The sequence below is a fragment of the Carettochelys insculpta genome, chromosome 21, assembly GCF_033958435.1.
Source record: "Carettochelys insculpta isolate YL-2023 chromosome 21, ASM3395843v1, whole genome shotgun sequence".
Taxonomy (NCBI): domain Eukaryota; kingdom Metazoa; phylum Chordata; order Testudines; family Carettochelyidae; genus Carettochelys; species Carettochelys insculpta.
Genome location: NC_134157.1, coordinates 2,446,731 through 2,469,560, shown reverse-complemented (window position 1 = coordinate 2,469,560; position 22,830 = coordinate 2,446,731). Strand labels below are relative to the sequence as shown.

Genomic DNA, 22,830 nt, shown 5'->3' with positions numbered 1-22,830 from the left:
GTGCCCCCGGTGTGTGCGAATATGCACCACCCGTAAAGCAAAACACCCGGCTGTGGGCGCTCTGCAGTCCCTCCAGAGAGGCCGCACACATGCCCAGCTTACGGGGAACCCTGGTGATAGCCCACAGCTGGGTTTCTGCTGTGAGATCTGTCTCTGCAGTGGTCATTGCCCGCCCCATGCCCAGCGCACTCCTGAGTAGTAGCAGAGACTTCTCCACTTGTATCCTGCTCTGCTGTCCTGTGCTCAGCGCACTGGGGAGGCACCCTGCTTAGAGAAGCCTCTTGTAGGGTCCTTAGCCTCAGGGTTGCTACAGCGTCCCCCGGGCTCGGCAGCCTGCCATCCTGCTGCTCCTGTTCACCTGGCCGGGCCTGTCCCATCTTGCAGATACTGGCTGGAGCCACAGTGGCTGTTGGCCGCTACTCTGGACTTTGAACTGGGCCTTTGGCAATGCTGTGAGCCTTTGCCCTCTGTTTGGACGTGCACCCAGAGTCTAGCCTACGTGTAGGTCTTCTCTGGGACACCTGCTTGTCTCCTTGCCTCAGTTTCCCTCGCGGGCAACTCAAAGGAGTTCCCTTTGGGTTCTTACCTCTGGGGGCCAGCTGATCATGTGCACGAGCTTGCTGGAGTCTCTACTGCTGCTCTGTCAGGGGCAGCCTGGCCCTTCCTAGGAGAAACTACTCCAGCCTTTCTGTTGGGCACAGCCCTCCCTCCCCTAGGCTGCTCGCTGCTCACTAGGATTCAGCTCTCCAGCAAAGAGATGGTCGGGTGGGTCTACCCCTCTGCTGCTCCCCAGCCTTCAGCCTCCTCTGGCCCCAGGCTCTGAGTCTCCACCCCTTTGCTGCTTCTCTAGCCTTGTCCCTTTCCTGCCCCTCCCTCTTTCTGCACTCCCGCCTTCAGTCTTCCCCAGGGCCTGCCGCCTGTCCCTGGCAGCTCCCTTCTCCTGTCCTCCTGGCTGGCCTTCCGTAGCCCTGGCTGCTGCCCCACTTTAACTGGCCCACCCTGACCTGCACCAGGAGGGCTGAGCCCTGTGCCACATAATGGGCCAGCTACCCATTCCCCTTGCTCTGCAGCTACTGCAGTTGTTGCGGTACTCTGCCAGCGCACCCCCTTTCCCATTGCACTGGCCTGCCAGCACCTCCCAGAGTGGCACTAGCTGGGACCTCCCAAGCAGGAGGGTGGAGGGCCAGGTTGGGAGGTCTGAACAGCTGCTGCTTATGGGGGCCCACGTTCCATACAGTCATTCCCTCCTTCTGCGTGTGGGGCTGTGGGACATGGCTGCCTGCAGATCGTTTGTTCCCCTCATGTGCCTGGCAGGTCAGAGAGGAGCACCGCCAGGTTGGAGTCTTACTGAGCCATTCCTGCTTTATGTGCTGATACCCTATGAAGAATCTCAAACATGTGGCACGTGGCTTTTCGCGCTGCGGTAGCTGGCATGGCTTGTCCCTGAGTGTGGCTGATAACAGCCTGTGGCTCAGCGGAGCTGGGATGGCATTTGACAGACTGTTTTATTTATCACTGGCTAGTGTTCGGGCTGCCCGAGAGGGCAGCATGGTGGGCCCGCAGGGGTGGAGGGGCACAAGCCCTCTGCCTCCTCTGGCACTTTATTCCTGCCTTGTAGCTTGTCCCCTCTGTTGGTTTGTTTTTCGACCCATTTGGCTCCAGAAGCGAGTCCCTATCCTCCCCGCACTCTGCGGCTGGGAGGGACGTGGGAGGTCACCTCCCCTCTTCCTCACAAAGGACTCAACAGCAATCCAAGGGGCTTGGAGACAAGCCATGGGAATGACTGGGGAGATGAAGAGACGCCCCAGACCCCAAGGGACTGGAACGCTTAGGAGTGCACCTTAGGAAGGAGATGAAAAAGGCAAATGTAGTGCCCATCTTTAAAAAAGGAAAGAAGGACAATCCAGGGAACTCTACGCCGGTCAGCCTCACCTCAGTTCCTTAACTCAGCCTCACCTCAGCCCCTGGGAAAGTCATGGAGGGGATCCTCTAAGAATCCATTTTGGACCACTTGGAAGAGGGGAAGTGATCAAGAGTAATCAAAATGGATTCACCAAGGGCAAGTCATGCCTGACCAATCTGATTAGCTTCTATGACGATGTAACAGGCTCTGTGAACACGGGGAAGTCAGTGGATATACCTTGACTTTAGCAAAGCTTTTGGTACAGTCTCCCATAACATTCTTGCCCGTAAATTAAGGAATTATGGATTGGATATGTGGACTGTGAAGTGGACATAAAGCTGGCTTGAAAGATGGGCCCAGTGAGTAGTGGTCAATGGCTCAATGTCTGGTTGCTGGTCGGTTTCAAGTGGTGTGCCCCAGGGATCAGTTCTAGGGCTGGTATTGTTTAACCTCTTTATTAATGACCTGGATGAGCGGATGGATTGCACCCTCAGCAAATTTGTGAATGACACTAAGCTAGGAGAGGTAGATAGGTAGTTGGAAGGTAGGGACAGGGTCCAGAGTGACCTAGATAAATTGGAGGATTGGGTCAAAAGAAATCTGATGAGATTCAACAAGGACGAGTGCAGAGTCCTGCACTTGGGATGGAAGAATCCCAAACATTGTTACAGGCTGGGTGCTGACTGGCTAAGTAGCAGTGCAGCAGAAAAGGACCTGAAGATTGTGGTGGATGAGAGGCTGAATATGAGTCAGTAGTGTGCCCTTGTAACCAAGAAGGCTAACAGCATATTGGGGTGTATTAGGAGAAGCATTTCCAGCAGATCTAGAGATGTTATTTTTCCTTTCTATTTGGCAGTGGTGAGGTCACATCTGGAGTACTGAATCCAGTTCTGGGCCCACCAGTATAGAAAGAATGTGTGTGTATTGGAATGGGTTCAGCAGAGGATAATAATAATGATTAGGGGGCTGGAGCACATGACCTATGAGGAGAAGCTGAGGGATTTGGTCCTATTTAGTTTGCAGAAGAGAAGACTGAGGGGTGATATGATAGCAGCCTTCAACTTCCTGAAGGGGAGCTCCAAAAAGGATGGAGAGAGACTGTTCTCAGTGGTGACAGATGGCAGAACAAGGAACAAAGGTCTAAAGTTAGAGGGGGAGGTCTAGGTTGGATATCAGGAAAAACTGTTTTACCAGGATGGTGGTGAAGCACTGGAACACTCTACTTAGAGAGATGGTGGAATCTCCATCCCTAGAGGTGTTTTAAGTCCTGGCTTGACAAAGTCCTGGCGGGGATGACTTAGACCCTGCTGGTTGATCCTGCTTTAGGCAGTGGGCTGGACTCGATGACCTCCTGAGGTCCCTTCTAGCCCTGTGATTCTGTTATAACAGAATAGGGAGTCATGTATGCATGGAGCAGGCATTTCGCAACCCTTTGTTCAGCCTGTTTTACCACGCAAGGAAGGGAATGTTCAGAAAAACGGAAAAGCAGCAACTTCAGAATCGGTACAAAGAAACGCTTTTTTGCCCTGGGTGTTTTTAGGCTGTGGAGCTCCCTGTCACGTGAAGTTATTGAGAACGTGGGTACGTCTACACTAGCACACTACATCGAAGTAGCCTATTTCAACATAAGAACATCGAAATAGGCTACTTCGACGCATATTGTCTACATGTCCTCCAGGGCTGGTGCCGTCGACGTTCAACGTCGAAGTAGCGATGGAGAACGTCAAAAGGAGCCGCCCCGGAAGGAAATGTGGAGCGTCCACACACACAAGTGCTCCCTGTCGAAATAAGAGGCCAGCAAAGTCCCAAGCCACTCCCTTAAAGGGCTGCTCCCAGACGCACTTGCCCTGCACAGCACAAGATCCACAGAGCCAACAAACAGTTGCAGACTCTGTGAATGCAGCATGGACCCCCAGCTGCAGCAGCAGCAGCCAGAAGCCCTGGGCTAAGGGCTGCTGTGAGCGGTGACCTTAGAGCCCCACAGCTGATGGCCGCCATGGAGGGCCCCGCTATTTCGAAGTAGCAGGACGCAGATCACCTACACATGCCCTACTTTGACGTTGAATGTCGAAGTAGGGCGCTATTCCCATCTTCGGATGGGAATAGCGATTTCGATGTCTAGCCGCCTAATGTCGATTTCAACATCGAAATAGCACACAGCACGTGTAGATGCGACGCGTGCTATTTCGATGTTGTGCCGGCTACTTCGAAGTAGCTGGCTAGTGTAGATGCACCCCAAGAGTTTAGAAGGGCTCAGAATGAGGTTGGATATTTCTATCAATAGCGAGAGCATTTGGAGTTACAGTAGTAAGAGCCAAGAGTTACTTCTAGTTCTTGTGTGTCAGACAGAGTGAGGAACGGTCTCTGGGTCAGATTATCCCACTGTTGCCTCCCTCCACCTGTTTCCTGCACCCCCAACCTCCTGAGGTAGCCGGTGCAGATGACTGCCAGAGACAGAGCACTGGGGTAGATGGATCTTGGGTCTCTGATCCAGTTTGGCAATTCCTGTGTCCCGATGTGAATTTAGGAGATTCCTTCCTTTGGACAGAGAGATGTTCAGTGATTAGCAGAGGCAAGGGGTGAGTGAGTGTGTCTGTATGTTATGGCAATTGTCTGTCTGTCCTAGCTGCAGCCTTCTAATTCAGAGACCTGGGTCTGCAGCCAGCTCTGAGTTACAGGGGCACTGTCCCAGCCATGTGCTGCATAGCTCCCAATGCAGGAGGGCCCTAAGGAGTTTCAGCCTCTTGCTTTGCTTCTAAATCAGGCTGGCCTTCTCTGCACAGTGCATTGGCCAACTCCACCAGGGCAGAGCTGTGACAGAAAGAGAGAACCCTTTATCAGAGAAATGAGCCTGGAGAAAAAGCCCTAATTGCTCAGCGAGCAAATGGTAAGCACTCCGCTCCCCAGACCAGCCTGGGTTCGCCTGCTGCATTAGCCTGATCCATTCACTTGGAAGCCAGCCTCAGCAGACCTCACTCTCTGCAGACAGCCTGTGAAGGCAGAACTGCAACCTTTGCTCATTAAACGCAACCCCACAGTTAATTCCTCTGACAGTGCCGCAGATCTTTGCAGGGCGAGGCACAAATGCAGTCAAAGACTGATTTGGGCCTTGTTTTTTTCCCTTACAGGTTCTTCCGAAGATCTGAAATTCTGCCTCCTCTACCTTGCAGAGGTGAGTGTAGCGTTTTGAGATTAAACTCCACCAAACCTAAAAGGTACCTCACACTAACCAATTCTTTGTACTGGGGGCAGAGGGCAGACAGTGGATCGATTTCACTTCTCTTCTGAATTAGTGTGTAAGTTGTCGGGAAAGGAAACATGCAACGGCTACAGCGAGCGTACGAGAAGCTGTTAAGTAGAATTTATGACTCAGGAGACAATGAAGCACTGCTGTCTGTATGCTTCTTTCCTCCCATCCCTGCAACTGAGGGGCTGTCTTTTCCGCACTGCCCTGAGTTTTGATTGGTATCTTTAGCCCATTGATGGATTTATTTACCAGTTTATTTTAATTTGGCTTCACAGGTGGCTTTCTGTTCTTGTCTTTAAAATCTCAGACTTTCCAACAATCAAACAGGGCCAACCAAGGCCAGTGCATGGTAAATTATTATTTATCCAAATAGCCCTGGGCCAGATGGAACTGTGGGATAACTGGGTGCTGGTTGGAGAAAAGTGCTATTTTGAGCTGGATGTAATTCTGCCACATTTCTTTTACTGCTGGAATAGGATTAGGACTCTGTGGCTGCAGGTAACTGCTCAGAACAAGTAGTGTCCAACCAGTAGCCACTAACCACGTGTGGCTGTCTCAAAAATCGTTGCATTCAAGAAACATGGTGATTTCTGTTTGTTAAAACCAATGTTGACGTGTTCCGTTGGAGAGTCTCGCAAATTATTTACGTTTTCAGAATGATGTGGTTGGTTCTCTGTAGCAGTGGCCATGGGTGGCCCGAGCAGGCAGGGAGTGTTAAGAGGCTAATTGAGAAGTTATTAGCTGCTGATTCACTAACATAAAGTTTTAGGGAGGACACATGGTGGATTCAGATAAGAAGGGTTTTCAGATATAGGGCCTTTGCATAAATGGGTTCGCACTGTACAAGACTGCTTCATAGAAACACAGCTCTAAAAGAGCACACGGATGGGACATAACTGAGTGTCATCTGCATATTTATAATCATTTGGATTTTAGTCGCATCTCCTTTGCCAGAAATGAGTTGAAAGCTGCAGGGCTTGTTCTTTGTGAATTGAACCTGTTCAGTCACTGGATAGTTCGGCTCCTTTGTGTTTTTTGTGTTTTGCAAGTAACTCCTGGTTGTTTCTGATTTTAGGGCCTGGTGTTTGGAGGGCAGGAGTTTGGATCTAGAACTTGCTTCCCCCCCTCTTTGCCCTCCTACTCTTTGTTTGTCTTGACTATTGTAATTATAAGAGCTGTGGAGCAGGAACACTCCCTTCGCTATGTGCAGCACTGAGAACAACAGGGCCCCAAGCTAAGTTGGAACCTCTTGACTTTGCCATAATACAAATAACTAACAATTCCATGACCCTAAGGTACAGCTTTTTGCCCAGTTGTCAGTCCCCCCTGGAAGTAGAGGGCAATGTGGATTTTCACATCAGTGGGAAAGTGCAATCCTTGTCCATAGGCACAACCAGGAGCCACAGCTTGACTTAACATAAGTTACGTCACTCTAAGGTGTGATTTAACCACCCTCCTAGTGACATGACTTGCAATAGCATCCTAGGAGAGAAGGGTTGGAAGAGATGGCAGGATATCCAGCCCCTTGCTCAGAGCAGGTCTGACCTTACCTAAATCTTTCCAGCCAGGGCTCTTTGTCAAGTCCGGCCTTAAAAACCTCAAGGGATGGAGATTCTACCACCTCCCGGGTAACCGATTCCAGTGCTTCATCACCCTCCTAGTGAAATCATTTTTCCTGATAAACAACCTAGACTTCCCCCCACTTCAACTTGAGGCCATTGCTCTTTGTTCTGTCACCTGTCCCCACTGAGAACAGCCTCTCTTCAGCCTCTTTGGAACCACCCTTCAGGTAGTTGAAGGCTGCTATCAAATTCTGCAGACTAAGTAAGTCCATTTCCTCAGCCTCTCCTCATAAGTCATGTGCTCCAGCCCACAAATCCTTTTGGTTGTCTTCTTCTGGATTCTTTCTAATTTTCCCTTTCTGTAGTGGGGAGCCCAAAGCTGGACATAATACTCCAGCTGAGGCTTCACCAGTGCCGCATAGAGGGGAATAATCACTTCCCTTGATCTGCTGGCAGTGCTCCTGCTAATGCAGCCCAGTACGCTGTTAGCATTTTTGGCTACGAGGGCGCACTGTTGACTCATATCCAGCTTCTTATCCACAGTAATCTGCAGAACTGCCACGTAGCCAGTTGGGCGGCAGCATTTACCAGTTCATGGGATTCTTCTGTCCTAAGTGCAGGACTCTGCACTTCTCCTTGTTGAATCTCATCAGATTTCTTTTGGCCCAATCCTCGAATTTGTCTAGGTCACACTGGGCCCTATCCATACCCTTCAATATATCTACCTGTCCCCCCAGCTTTGTCTCTTCTGCAAACTTGCAGAGGGTGCAATCCATCCCCTCATCCAGATCATAATGAAGATGTGGAACAGAAAATGGTCCCAGGACTGACCCCTGGGTTCTTTGCTTGTTACAGGCTGCCAGCTAGACATCGAGCCGTTGATCACTATCCAGGACCCTGACGATCTGGCCATCTTTCTGTCCACGTTATAGTCTGTTCATCCAAGCCATACTTCTTCGAGTGTCCCCGTGGGTGCTCCACAATAGGTGTCGGGCTCGCCCGGCACCGCAGATCGGATCTTCCAAGCAGTTTCTGCCGGACCGCGCATGCGCCGGTGCGCGCCGCTCCCTTGCGCGCTCCTGGCCACGTGCGCGATCCGGTTCCCGCCAGTTCCTCTTAACCGCCGTCGGCTGCAGACGGAATCCGACTAGGCTATGGCCAAGTTAGCGTATTCAATGGTTTTAACTGTTTTTTCTTTAAAGTTTTCAAGTTCTTAGGCTACTGTTAAGTTAGCCAGTTGTTATTTTCAAAAAAAAAAAGAAAAAGAATCAACAAGTGGGACGGCATTCAGTCCAGTCCTAGTAACAAGCGGAGCACCGGAGGCCAGGGGCCTAGGGCCATTAGCCCTCCTGCCGCGGCAGGCTATCAGAGAGGGGGAAAAACAGCACAGACAAGGTGCTAAGTACCCATTAACAACTGAAAGACTCACCAATAATGTCCTCTTCAGGATTCAAGAAATGTGAGTCCTGCCGAGAGGCAATGCCAGCGTCTGATGGGCACAGTCTCTGCATAAGGTGCCTGGGGGAGTCCCATGTCACGCAGAAATGCTCCTTCTGTGCAAAACTAACAGCCAGAGCAAGGAAGGACAGGGAGATGCGGCTTAAAATGCTGCTCTTCGACAAGGCCCTCCAGCCAGACGTGCCGGAGCGGCCGCAGCAGGAGGGACCCTCCGGGGCCCATAAAAGGAAAGCCGCCTCCCTCACCCCATCAGCGCAAAAACGGAGGAAAGCCTCCCCAGCCCGATCCCTGCCGGCAGCAACAGAAAGCGGGACGGGAGGAGCACACAGCCCCCAGCTGCAGCAACAGCTGATCGGCGGCGGCACGGAGAGCCACATGGAGGCGGCTCAGCCTCCGATCATCAAACAGCTGCCCTGCACCACAGGCAGGGCGGCGGCTAAACAAGCGCCGGTACCGGTGGCACCGCAGGCAGCGGCACCGACCCCCGGGGAACCGGCGGTGCAGAGCGCGCAGGCACGCAGCCTGCAGGCACCAGAGGACACCGCCCGTGTGGCACCGCCCATGAGCGTGCTGAACACGGCACGGACGGGGCCGAGATCCCCTACACGTCAGGGGGCGGAGCTACCTGCTCAAGGGAGGGGGAAGGCTGCACACAAAACAAGGCACCGCAGCCCCTCTCCAGACAGGGCTGCAGAGTTGCTTTCTCTCAGCCCTCCGCTTATGCTGCAGACTCCAACCAGAAGGCAGGGGTCCCCCCTAGCCTACCCGGAGCCCCTGTCTCCATTTTTACAACCAGCCTCGCCCTGGCTGGGACCACCTTCACCCTTCCTGGGGTTTGAGCCGCTGGAGTACTATCACAAATCGCTCTCTCCAGTGTCCCAGGTCTCTCGACGATCTCGCTCCCCCAGACGCAGAGGGTATGCACCAAGGGAGTGGTCTAGGTCACCCTCCCAAGAACAGTGCCCATGCTGCCATGGTCGCCCCTATCACGCGGGGCATAGACACCACCGGCAATCTACCAGGGAAAGATCCCCACAGACGGTCCCGTATCCCCGAGGGCAATCGCGAACGGGGACAGAGACTCAAGTACCTCAGGGGGAACTGGTTATGGAACCCCGAGATTTTTCCCTTGCAAGCTTCCAGTGAGAGGATGTACCATCACCAACAGGAACCGGAAGGGTCCAGAGAGGCGTACCCTAGTGGTTCCTCGCTCTCCTCCCCGGACGAGGCTACGGCCCCGGGGGACGTCCATCCTCCGGACGATCTCAAACAGTTTCAAGAGCTGTTTAAGAGGGTGGCCTTCACGCAAGGCATCCAGACAGCAGAGGTGCAAGAGAAACACCATAAGCTCCTCAAAAATCTGAGACCTCCGGCCTCCTCCAAAATAGCAATACCACTTGATGAAGCAATCTTGGAGTCCACCACTATGATATGGCAGACCCCTGCGACTATTCCGCCTGTCCACAAGAGAGTGGATAAGAAATACTTCGTGCCGGCGAAGGGCATGGAGTTCCTGTTCAGCCACCCACAACCAAATTCTTTGGTGGTGGAGTCGTCGCAACAAAGATCAAAGACATCTCAATTCAAGACAGGGGGAACAGACAAAGATGCCAAGAAGCTAGAGCTGTTCGGCAGAAAGGTCTACTCCTCCTCCGCTCTACTGTTGCGAATGGCAAATTACGCAGCGCATTTAGCGAACCATAATTTCGACAGCTACACTAGGTTAACCTCCCTCATGGACTCGCTTCCAGAGGACAAGAAACCGGTGCTCAAGGCCATCGTGCAAGAAGGCTACGCGGCCTCGAGGACGGGAATTCAGATCGCCCTGGATGTTGCGGACACAGCAGCACGCTCCACAGCTACGGCAGTGGTGATGCGAAGGGAGTCCTGGCTCCAGACTTTGGGTATACCGAGGGATCTGCAGGCAAAGATAGTCGATCTTCCCTTCGACTCGCAGAAGCTGTTTGCTGAATCAACTGACTCGGTCCTTCATTCCAGTAAAGATTCAAGAGCCACACTTAGGACCCTGGGGATTTACACCCCTCCATACAGAAAGAAAAAGTACTTCCCTCAACAAAGACGGTACCAGTACCAGCAACAGCGTCCCCAGTACCACAGGGGTTACGAGCAAGGGCGACATCAACAGCACCAGCAGTACAGAACTCCCAGGCGACGTTCCCAACAGAGCCGTGCGTCCTTGGGGCAGGGTCAAAGGCCACAAGTTTGACACGCAGATCCAGGGCTGCACCATCACTACCATCGCACAAGGTCATCCGAAGCGGCTATTCCACCATCGCCTCCGACCATTCTACGACCAGTGGCAAAGGATCACCACAGACAAATGGGTGCTGGAGATCATAGCCACGGGGTACGCCATCCCCTTCCAGTCGCTCCCACAGCCATGACCTCCACCCAGGCCCCACCTCCAGGAGGCCTCCCACGTAGCGAGGCTCAAGCAGGAGGCAGACCATCTCATGTTCATAGGGGCAGTGGAAAGAGTGCCGGAGCAACTGCAAGGAAAAGGGTTCTACTCGAGGTACTTCCTCACGGAGAAAAAGACAGGAGGCTGGAGGCCCATCTTAGATCTTCGAGGCCTCAACCGGTACCTGCGCAAGCAACGCTTTCAGATGATCACAATTGCCTCCATCCTTACGGCACTGGATGATGGAGATTGGTTCGCAGCCCTCGACTTACAAGACGCGTATTTTCACATAACTATCCATCCGGCTCACCGGCAATTCCTCCGGTTCATGGTAGGCAAAGAACATTTTCAATACAAGGTCCTACCGTTTGGCCTCTCCTCGGCCCCCAGAGTCTTCACCAAGACCTTGGCAGTGGTGTCAGCCTACCTGCACAGACGGGGGTATTTATATTCCCGTATCTGGACGACTGCCTACTCAAGGGGGCCTCGAAGGAGGCGGTACTACGCATGATATGCGTCACAGCAGGCACGTTCTCTTCGCTCGGCCTGGTTATCAATCTGGCAAAATCAAAGATAGACCCCCCACAGGACATAGAGTTCATAGGGGCACGCATAAATTCTATTACAGCGAGAATGTATCTACCAGAGACTCGCTTTCGAGCCATCGGCTCCCTCGTGCAGGTCATCACCTTCAGCCCTACGGTGCCGGTCCTGACATGCTTACAGCTGCTGGGCCACATGGCAGCGGCGACGTTCGTAGTACAGAACACCAGGTTTCACATGCGCAGCATGCAGCACTGGCTGGCGAGCGTATACAAACTGGCAACACACACCGTTCACAGGGTGGTGTCGCCCACAGCGGAGGTGCGCAAATCCCTGCAATGGTGGGTAAACCCCAAGAACTTGCTAACAGGGGTACCCTTCCACCAACCACAAATATCGGTTTTTCTTACCACAGATGCCTCCCTCATAGGGTGGGGAGCACACATGGGCGAAGAGGTGACTCAAGGGCTGTGGTCCTCCACGGAGCAGTCACTGCACATAAATATACTGTAGCTCAGAGCAGTGTTCAACGCCTGCAGACACTTTCGAGACCACATACAAGGCAAAGTTGTCGGGATCAGTACAGACAATACCTCCACCATGTTTTATATAAATCGACAAGGAGGAGCTCGGTCCCGTGCCTTATGTGCATAAGCAGTCCGGTTATGGAACTGGTGCATCGCCAACAATATAATCTTGAAAGCCTCGTACTTACCAGGCGCTCACAATGTGAAGGCAGACCAGCTGAGCAGGCGTTTTGCACTCACGCACGAGTGGCAGATCCGTCCCGATCTGCTACGACTTATTTTTCACGCATGGGGTTTTCCCCAGATAGACCTGTTTGCCACTCAACATAACAAGAAGTGCCCACGATTCTGCTCCAGGGCAGGACTGGGACGGGGGTCCCTGGGGGACGCGTTCGCGATCTCGTGGAGGGGCCCCCTGCTTTACGCTTTTCCTTCCACAGTGCTGATCCACAAAGTCTTGCAGAAAGCCAGGAGGAAAGGAGCCCGAATGATCCTGATAGTCCCAACGTGGGATCGACAGCAATGGTTCCCCCTACTCCTGCGCATGTCGGACCGTCCACCGATGCCCCTTCCGGTGGCGCCGGATCTGCTCACGCAAGCCCAGGGGTCCATAGTGCATCCGCACCCCCAAGGCCTGCGACTACAAGTGTGGTTAATCCATGGCTCAGCTCCCTAGAGAGCACGTGTACGGAGGAAATGCAGCAAGTCCTAGAAAGTAGCAGAAGGACTTCCACCAGGAAGACCTACAAGCAGAAATGGACTCGCTTCACAGCAAGGTGTTCTACCAAACAGCTAGCCCCCCTTTCGGTGCTTATACCTGTGATATTAGAGTATTTACTGGACCTCAAGAGAGGAGGACTCTCACTATCCTCGTTAAAGGTCCACCTTGCCGCCATTTCGGCATTCAGACACTAAGAGGAAGGGCACACGGTGTTTGCCCATCCCGTGTGTAACCCTTCTGTTAATGCCAGATGCCTGCCAGAAGGGCCGGGTTCAACTCTTGTGGGGTTTTCCTATCAAGGATACAACCAACCGGCTCGAGCCCCCACCCAGTGGCCTGGGACAATTTCACCCCCGTGCTGGGTGCCTGTAAGGCGGTTCTCCCCCCCGACTCGCAAGCACAGAGTCTGAGATAGAAATGGCTTGTTTAATGACCATAACCTACCCCAAGGTTACAGCGACAGATGCAGTATATCTCAGCACAGAAGAGACAAAACCCCTTTTACCCAGATACCATCCCCATATGCAGTAGAACCCAGTCTCTTGCTGGGGCTCTTGGCCCTTTTCCACACACACACAGTTACAGGGTGTGCCCTCTGCGGTGCAGTCCCAAACTCAAAGCCCACAGATACATCACCAGGGTAATACTAGCTGTCCACTTGTCTGTAGCCTCCCCTTGCTGTCACCAGCCGTCTGCCAGTCACTGTCGTCCGCCGCCGCTCCTACCGGCCGCCCGCCGGTCACTGTCATCCGCCGCTGCTCCTACCGGCCACCCGCCGTCATCTACTGCCGCCGCCGCTCCTACCGGCCGCCCAGCGGTCGCCGCCACTCCTACCAGCCACCCGCTGGTCCTGCTGTTGTCCGCCGGTCCTAACCCCTCTGCTTGGGACTGCCCTAAGGCAGAACCCAGTGATTTCAGCTCTGTGTGGCCTCAGCTGCCACTCTGTGATTTCAGCTCTTGGTTTCTCTAGTATGGGGTTTCACAAACACCCTAGTATCCAGCTCTATCTTTCAACAGGTGGGGAGGGTTAGTCAAGCCAGGCTTATAGCTATATGTCCAAGGCATAGGCAGGGCCATGGCACTCAGCAAGCTGGCTCAACCCGTACCCCTCCCCTTCTCCCTCACAATGCTTTAAACCAGGGAGCCCTGTGTAATCAATGTCTTACACAGCTAAGGCGACTGCCCTGTCCCCCACAACAACCCAGAGCATTGGTGAGATCTCACAACTCCCGCTTTAAGTGTCAGCTTAAATTGTGATTTTACAACTACATGTTTACAATAGACCAAATCTCATGGTTTACTTGCTACCCATTAGGCTTTGCCTGAAAAGGTATCACACATGCACACCTTTTGCATTCTCATGCAGATGACCTCTGGGAGACTCATTCCTCCCAGCCTTCAGCAGCACTGCATTCCTTCTGCCACATTCCCTACACATGGTTACCAGGTTCCTCAAAGGGTTGGTAAACCTATACCCCCCTCGGAAACCGCTTCCACCTTAGTGGAACTTGGACCTGGTGCTTAATGTGCTAACGGGACCACCGTTCGAGCCCTTGGCCACGGTTTCCCTCCGCCTCCTTACGATAAAGATGACCTTTCTGCTCGCAATCACGTCAGCTCGCAGGGTGAGCGAACTTGCGGCAGTTATGGCAACGCCACCCTGCACTGTTTTTTCCCAGGAGGTGGTAACCATACGGCTGCATCCAGCCTTTGTTCCCAAAGTTTCTTCTGAGTTTCACATTAATGAACCTATTGTTTTACCCTCGTTTTATCCAAAGCCTCATAACTCTAACAAAGAGGCGCGCCTACACCTCCTGGACGTGAGGAGGGCGCTAGCCTTCTATATAGACAGGACCAAGTCCTTCTGGAAAACGGATAGACTCCTAGTCTCTCTCACTCCCAAATCGAAAGGAAAAGGTCTCTCTTCGCAGAGAATCTCAAAGCACATCGTATCCTGCATAAAAATGTGCTACGAACTCAAAAAGACTCCTTTACTGGCCACTCCCAGGGCTCATTCCACTAGGGCGGTGGCGGCATCAACAGCCTTTTTCAAGGGCGTTGCGCTAAAAGACATTTGCAGAGCGGCAGCCTGGTCATCCTATGACACCTTCGCCAAGCACTACGCCCTTCACAGGGTATTCCAAGAGGATACCCGTCTCTCGATAGCGGTCCTCTCGGGGACAAGCTGCACATAATCCGATTACCCACCTCCTATCTTGGGTTACTGCTGGGTAGTCACCTATTGTGGAGCACCCACGGGGACACGCGAAGAAGAAAGAAAGGTTACTCACCGTAGTAACGGTGGTTCTTCGAGATGTGTCCCCGTGGGTGCTCCACTACCCGCCCATCCTCCCCGCTTCGGATCTCTGTTAGTGTTTTGCAGGAGCATCCGAGGCGGTTGGTCAAGGAACTGGCGGGGACCGGATCGCGCACGTGGTCAGGAGCGCGCAAGGGAGCGGCGCGCGCCGGCGCATGCGCGGTCCGGCAGAAACTGCTTGGAAGATGCGATCTGCGGCGCCGGGCGAGCCTGACACCTATTGTGGAGCACCCACGGGGACACATCTCGAAGAACCACCGTTACTACGGTGAGTAACCTTTCTTTAACTTGCTGGCCAGAATGCTGTGGGAGACTAAAAGCTTTGCTAGAGTCAAGGTCTATCATGCCCAGTGCTTTCCCCATACCCACAGAGCCAGTTATCTCATCATGGAAGGCAATCAGGTTGGTCAGGCAAGATGTTCCTGATCACCTTCTCCTCCAAGTGTTTCAAAATGGATTCCTTGAAGACCCCCTCCATGATTTTTCCAGGGATTAAGGTGAGGCTGACTGGTCTGTAGTTTCCTGGATCGACCCTTTCCCCTATTTTAAAGATTTACCTTCTGTTCAGTTGTCTGTGACTTCTCCCAGTTCCCACGAGTTCTCAGAGATCATGGCCAGTGACTCTGCAATCACATCGAGCAATCCCCTCAGCACCTTGGATGCATTAGATCCAGGCTATGAATCTGTGTGCATCCAGCTTTTCTAAATAGTCCTTAACCTGCTTTTTCTCCACCGAGGGCTGCCCACCTCCCTCCTCTACTGTGCTGCCCCGTGCAGCACTCTGGGAGTCGACCTGGTCTGTGAAGACAGAGGCAAATAAAGCATTGAGCACTTCAGCTTTTTCCACATCATCTGTCCACAGGTTTCCTTCCCCCTTCACTTCAGCAAGGGTTTCACACTTTCGCTGACCACCGTCATGTTGCTAACATACCTGTAGGAACCCTTCTTCTTGTCCTTTACTTCCCTGGCTAGCTGCAACCCCAGTTGCGCTTTGACCTTCCCAGTCACCCCCCTGCCTGCTCAAGCCATGTTTTCATACTCTCCCCCGGTCCAAGTTCCCTCGTCTGTTAAGCTTCCTTTTTGTGTTTAAGTGCATCAGAGATTTCTCTGCTAAGCCAGGCTGGTCACCTGCTGTATTTGCTGTGCCAGCTTAGCACTGTCCACATGGGCGCTTATGTCCGTGGGAGAGCGTTTCCTGCTGACGTAGCTACTGCTGCTCTGGTGGGGCTGGAGTAATGCAGCCAGTAGGAGAGCTCTCTCCTCTTTGGCTTAGAGTGGCTACACGGAAAGCTTATCCAGGTTGCACCTCCCAAAACTGGGACTCTTTGATGTGGCGACATCCCTGGTCCGGCAGGAGCACAGATGTTCCCAGACCAGAGAGCTCCAGGGCCAGGAGCCCAGTGAGAGGAGGGCTGGCAACTGGGAGCCTAGTGGCTGGGGTGCCAGGAACCCAGCAGGGTCGGTGTTTGCAGGATTGGGGCCAGCATCCACCAGCTCATCCCCGGCTGGAGTTGGCATTTGCAGGGCTGGGGATGGATCTGGAATCCACAGGGCCAGAGCTGGGATCTGTTGGTGCCAGGTACGGCATCTGGCAGGCATCCTTGAGTCTGGGGCCAGTGACTGCATGGCTGGGGTCAGTGTCTGGCAGCTTGACTGGGCTAGATCTGGCGTTCATGGGGCTGGGGCCAGAGCTGGCATCAGCAGAGCCAGCATCTGGCAGTCTGGCCAGGCCAGGCCAGAGCTGGAATCTGTGAAGGTGGCATTGGGTAGCCTACCCAGGGCTCCTGTCTGGGGCTGACCTCCAGGGCTGGCGTCCATGGGGTTGGAGCCTGTGTCTGGTAGCCCAGCTGGGGCTGGAGCCAGTTTCTGTGGGGCTGGCAACAGACAGCAGAGGCCAGTGGCTGGGGCTAGTGGCCGCTTATCTGGGCCAGCGGAAGTAGGGCCAATGAGGGCTAGAGGTTTGGGGGCAGAGGCAAGGGGCCAGCTGGGGCAGAGGTGGAGCCAGCAACAGGGAGGGGTGGCAGGCCAGAGGAAGGGGACCTACCCTGGTCTGACAAATTCTCTTGTTCAGGACCGATCAGGTCCCCAAGGTGCCAGACCAGGGATCGACTTATAGGGGCTTTCCAGTATCAGGAATGGCAGAAGCTCCCTCAGAGTGTGGGGGGCCCCCGCTCCCTCCCGGGCCTGGTTCCTGCTCCTTTCTCTCTGCCCGCTGTCCCCTGTCGCTCACCATCACAGCTGGTAACAAGCAGGAGGGCTGAGCCCCTGGCCCCCTGTTCCAGTGCCCCTGATGTCTCAAGGAGCCCTAGGCTAAGATGCCTCTTGATCCCAGCATGTCATTTTTGGAGGCTTTGATCCTGGAAATAGAAATGTTTGAAGGCAGAAGCAGCAACATTTCTCAGGAGTTTTTTTGTGCAGTTTCGTTCTCGCCAAGTGGTACTGAAATGCCAAGCTCTGTCCTTGAACGTCACTGGGAATCTGTCCCACAGCTCTGCTCCCTGGTAGCCCCAACACAACCAGCACCATCCACTGCTTGCTCTTCCCTGGCATTAATTTCTGCTGCCTGGGGCTGGGGGCTGTAGCTCTGGAGGGTAGGCAGGGGTAGGTCATTGACGCAGGAGTTAGGAAGCCACTGCTGTATGGTCTGTCTCGCCCAGGGAATGGTTTCAACAGCGCTCAGTGGCTGAGCATCCAGCAGGGGGTGCTCACGCTAAAGGTGGCCTCACCCTATGAATGTAAGAGAGGGAGCCGCGTTCCTCTGTATCTTAACACTGGAGCACTTTTATATTTTGTTAGTCTTGAAAGCGCTCCAGGACTGCTTGTTTGTTCTATTGCCCTAAGAGCATATCTCATCTCCGCTGGGAAGAGCACAGGGCCTTCGTGCCTGGTCCGGGCAGTGCAGAACAAGGGTAGATTCTCTGCCCCTCGTGGAGTGAGATGTGATTTAGGGTGTCCGAGGGACCTGTACGAATAGCAGCCTTGCCTGGAAATGCTAGGCCTGCCTCGTCTCTGTGGGGACGGGAACTGGCAGAGGGAAGGGGAAATGTTCTGACTCAGTTTTTTCAGTCTGCTGTCTTTGTGTTTCCCACCCGCTGTGTATAAAGCCAGCGTTACTCCCCGCCCGCCCAGTCAGGCAGCTGTGCCTGCTTTGGGAGGGGCAGGCCTGCATGCAGCGCCAGGGAGAGATGGCCGGGTTTAAAACCCAAGACGATGGGATTGTGAGTAATAGGAACAGGCAAGCTCAGGGGGGGTGGCTGAGGGGAGAGTTATAATGACTAACCTTCCTTCAGCAAAGCTCAGTGAGTTTGAGATTTGTCCTTCCTGCTGTACAGAGGGGACACTGAGGCACAGAGAGAGGAAATGACTTGCCCAACATCATCCCTAAGGCCTACCAAATTCACTGTCCATTTTCATAAACATCCTGATCCTACCATTTCAAAATCTTGAATTTAATGAAACGAAAAAGCAGTCCAAAATAATTTATTTGTTAGTTGAAGTGCCAACGGAGGGCTTTTTTGTTTTGATGGTATAGAGACTAGCACAGCTATCTCTCAGTTACTATTGAATTTAATGGTTTTAGATATTTAAAAGAATCAGAGACTCCCAGGGCTGGATGGGACCTTAGGAGGGTATCTAGTCAAGCCCCCTTTCTGAAGCAGGATCACCCCCAACTAAATCATCCCAGCCAGGACTATGTCAAGCCAGGACTTAAAAACCTCTAGGGATGGAGATTCCACCACCTCTCTCAGTAACACATTCCAGTGCTTCACCACCCTCCCGGTAAAATAATTCTTCTAATATCCAACCTACACCTACCGCTCTGTAACTTCAGACCATTGCTCCTTGTTCTGCCATTCGTCACTACTGACAACAGCCTCTCTCCATCTTCTTTACAGCCCCCAGTCAGGAAGGTTGAAGGTTGCTATCAAATCTTCTCTTCTGCAAACTAAATAAGCCCAAGTCCTTCAGTGTCTCCTCATCAGTCATGTGCTTCAGCCCCCTAATCATTTTCATTGCCCTCTGCTGAGCCAACTCCAATGCATTCACATCCTTTCTGTGAGGAGGGGCCCAGAACTGGACACAATACTCCAGACATGGCCTCACCAGAGCCAAGTAGAGGGGAATAAAAACTTCTCTAGATCTGCTGGAAATCCTTCTCCTAACGCACCCCAATATTCTGTTAACCTTCTTGGCTACAAGGGCACACTCCTAGCTAGCCTTGCATCCACCATAATCCCCAGGTCCTGTTTGTTGCACTGCTACTTAGCCAGTCAGCACCCAGCCTGTAACAGTGCTTGGGATTCCTCTGTCCCAAGTGGAGGACTCTGCACTTGTTCTTGTTGAACCTTATCAGATTTCTTTTGACCCAATCCTCCAATTTATCTAGGTCACTTTGGACCCTATCCCTACCCTCCAGTGTATCTACCTCTCCCACTAGCTTAGTGTCATCTGCAGATTTGCTGAGGGTGCAATCCATCCCCTCATCCAGGTCATTAATAAAGATGTTAAACAATACCAGCCCTAGAATCGATCCCTGGGGCACACCACTTGAAACCGACCAACAACCAGACATTGAACCATTGACCACTACCCTTTGGGCCCATCCATCAAGCCAGCTTTCTATCCATCTTACAGCCCATGTATCCGATCCTTACTTCCTTAACTTATGGGCAAGAATGCTGTGGGAGACTGTATCAAAAGCTTTGCTAAAGTCACGGTATATCACATCCATTGACTTCCCCATGTGCAAAGAGCCAGTTACCTCCTCATAGAAGCTAATCAGATTGGTCAGGCATGACTTGCCCTTGGTGGATCCATGTTGAAAACTCTTGATCACTTCCCCTCTTCCAAGTGCTCCAAATTGGATTTCTTGAGGATCCCTCTCTATGATTTTTCTGAGGACTGAGGTACGGCTGACCGGTCTGTAGTTCCCTGGATTGTCCTCCTCTCCTTTTTTTAACCATGGGCACTACATTTGCCTTTTTCCAAGACCAGGTTTAAGGGGGAAACCAGATTCCATGGTCTGTGATGCATTTTTTTTCATGGCCTTGAATTAGGTAGAGCCCTAATTGTACCCATGAGTCAGTTCAGAGACAGAAATAGAGTTTGTGAGTCCTGGTTCAGTCATGAGTTCCCAGCCAACATGGTGTGTCACCGTAATGACAAAGAGGTTATTTTCCTGGAATCTAAGGAGGTCAGTGCAGCTGTGGGCAGTGCTAAATTAAGGCAAGAAGGATGGACTGGTGGATAAATGACAGGCCTGGGAGAGAGAAGAGCTGGGCTTCACTCTTAGCTCTGCTATTGACTTTTCTGGTGACCTTGAGCAAGTCACATAAACGTGTGGTACAGTGTCATTGGGGTGGGGTCCTGACAGGTATCTGTCTTGTCAAATGCTGAGAACCATTTGCTCACATGTATGTGCTCCCCCTGCATGCTGCCCTGGCTCAGCACAGATAGCCAGCACAGCAGACCCTGAGGATCACACAGATACTGTGTGAAAGCCCCAGGCCAGGTTTATTGTTAACCAGGCACAGTGCTAGTTCTATTGCTCAATGGTTACAGGTACACTAACATATGTTGGCCTGTTGCAATTAAGTGGCAAGATCTTCCACTGCTCCCTGGGCCAGACGAGGACAGCCCCTTGAAGGTACATTTGTGTACACAGGTACAAACAAGTTACACATCACTCCTGACCTACCAGGGTGCCACCCTCTGACATACCTGGGTGCCTCTTGTACTTTGTATATGGTGGTCCGACTAACACGTCGCTATCCATCACGTTGCAATGCTGAACCCTGTCCTGAATCTGGGTCAGTGTGCCCTGCTAATTGTAGGGAGTGTGTAAGTACCACAATGTTTCCTAATGCTGTTCTGGTACCACCCTTCTGGAATTTGGTCGCATGACTTATGGCTCGTAACTCTTAGGTATGTGTCTTTCTGCAATATCAGCCTGTTCTTGGCAGATTCTGTGAGCAGGACCTGCCTCTGGCTCACAGCTGAACTTTGCCTTATGTTAGCAAAGTCTTGGTCACTCTTGCCTAATGTGTCAGGCCCTTTTCTTAATCCAAAACTTACTGTGCATTACCGGGGCACCTGCCATCTGCAATGGAGTGGGGTTCTGGGACTGAATTCATTGTCTGCTGAGTACTTGAGGATCCATAGCTGCACAGTGCTATCAAAAGGCAAAGTGCTGCTGTTAGCAGAAAAGAGGGTGTGTGAGAACTCTAGGGGTCAGTTTGTGGTGGTGGGGGGATCAGATCCCTCCAGTTTTCCCCATAAAACCAGCTGTGTCCACTCAAGATGGCAGGAGGAGGCTGTGACTTTTGTGTGAGTTTGTGAAGATCATCACAGTCCCCTCCACCCTCTTCTGCGTACACTGATCACCAGTGAAATCTCAGCTCAGCTTTGCTATGTGGTAAGATAATTCTTCATCATTTTGTAAGCACTGCGAGGACAGTGGAGTTATAAGGAATAGGCAACGTGGACTTGTTATGCAGTAAACCCTTGATTATTACGGACCCCGATTTAGTGGACATCGGGAACAATGGACGTCCGCCAGCCTCGCCATTGTTCCCGGAGCCCGCTTAATTGGGGCCTGTAAAACCCTAAAGGCCGATCTCCACCCTCTCCCAAAAGTAAGGGACTTACCAGGGTGTTGCTCCCAGCCGCCGCAGGCTGCCATGGCTGAGCCCTCCATGGCAGCCTGGATGGCCATGGCCTGGAGCGCTGCGGCAGACGGCCCTCACATATGCACCCCACCCCGGCTGGGAGGAGCACGTGGGGTCTCTGGCAGCGGCCGAGGCTCGTCCAAGCCACACGCGGCGGAAAAGCTGCAGCCGTGTGGTGGAAAAGGGCCGGTCTCATGCAGCAGAGTCCCAGCTCACGGCAGGGTCCAGCAGCTCCTCCAGCAGCGGTGGTCTGGTGAGTCCCCCACTCGAACTGGGGCTGGGGGAGCCTGGCAGGGGCAGTATGAGGGCAGTAAACCCTCACATTGAGCTGACTTTCGGGTTTAACGGGTACCCCTCCTCCCATTAAAGGGAGGTTTCACTGTAGACAGATTTTGTGCCAAACCAACCTACTCACCTTAATAGGAACTGAGACCAGAGTACTGCCAGTGGTCGCAAGGGAGCCCAGGACTCCTTCTGAGCCTTTATTCCTGAGGTAGAAGCATCCTCAAGAAAACCTACGATGCCAACAGAAGCTCCTGTCAGCACTGGTGGGTTCAGCCGTTCCGAGCCTTCCAGAGGATGGAGTCCTGGCTCTGTTCTGGGTCAGAACAAAGGCACTGAGTCGGATTGAACTCTGGCTTTTTATCCGCTGTACATGTCTTTGCAGGTGTCTGGAAATCCAGGGTGAACCAGTATGCAGGAGCCTCCGCAGGAGGCGGGGCCTCTCTGGGGGTTCAGCGTGGCTGGATTTGCCTTAACCCCATCTCTGTTTGTAGCTCCCGGAGAAGCTGTGCAACCCTCCCCCACAGAGCAGGACACAATCATATAGAAGCCATTCATTGTACACAGACGGTCTAGGTGTTCCCTTGTCCTTCGCAGGCACGGGGTGGGGAGGGCTGCTGCACTTCGGAGCACAGAATTAGAATCAAAATAGCCTTAAAAGAATTACATGGTTGGCCTGAAATGAACGAGGTGAAGTTCAGTGAAAACAAGTTCAGAACACTACCCTCCGCGCCGCTCCGGGAAGTGGCCAGCACATCCCTGCGGTCCCTGGAGGGCAGATGTCTCCATGTGCCACCCTTGCCCTGAGCCGCTGCCAGAGGGCTGTGCAGGTTGCTTTTGGGAGCTGGCATTACCCAAGGTAGCACTGATCCCCCGGCCTCCCTCGTGCATCCCAATCCCCTGCCAAATCCCAGAGCCTGAGTCCTTGTCCCCCACACCCGAACTCCCTCCCAGATCCTGCACCTGCTCCAGCACCCCAGCCTCCTGCCCTAGCCCACAGCCCACACCCAGCACCCAAACTCCCTCCCAGAGTCTTTGGCAAGTGTGGTGGGGACTGGACTTGGACCCATCCTGGGCACCAGCAGAATTCCCCAAACCTGCTGCTAGTGAAGACTTGGTCTGTTGTAAGTGAAAGCTGCAATTTTGGAGTGTGGGATGGCAGCTTGAGAGAGAGAATTCC

The 22,830-nt window shown here is 52.9% G+C and overlaps 1 protein-coding gene across 7 annotated transcripts in view; it reads left to right on the top strand.

The window, feature by feature from the left end:
* RGS3 (regulator of G protein signaling 3) overlaps positions 1-22,830 on the top strand; it is a 141,114-nt gene that overhangs the window by 77,579 nt on the left and 40,705 nt on the right. For all 7 annotated transcript variants that reach the window (XM_075015581.1, XM_075015579.1, XM_075015578.1 and 4 more), the window contains one exon: positions 5,032-5,075. In XM_075015581.1, coding sequence (XP_074871682.1) covers positions 5,032-5,075 — 44 coding nt within the window. The remainder of the gene's footprint in view (positions 1-5,031; positions 5,076-22,830) is intronic.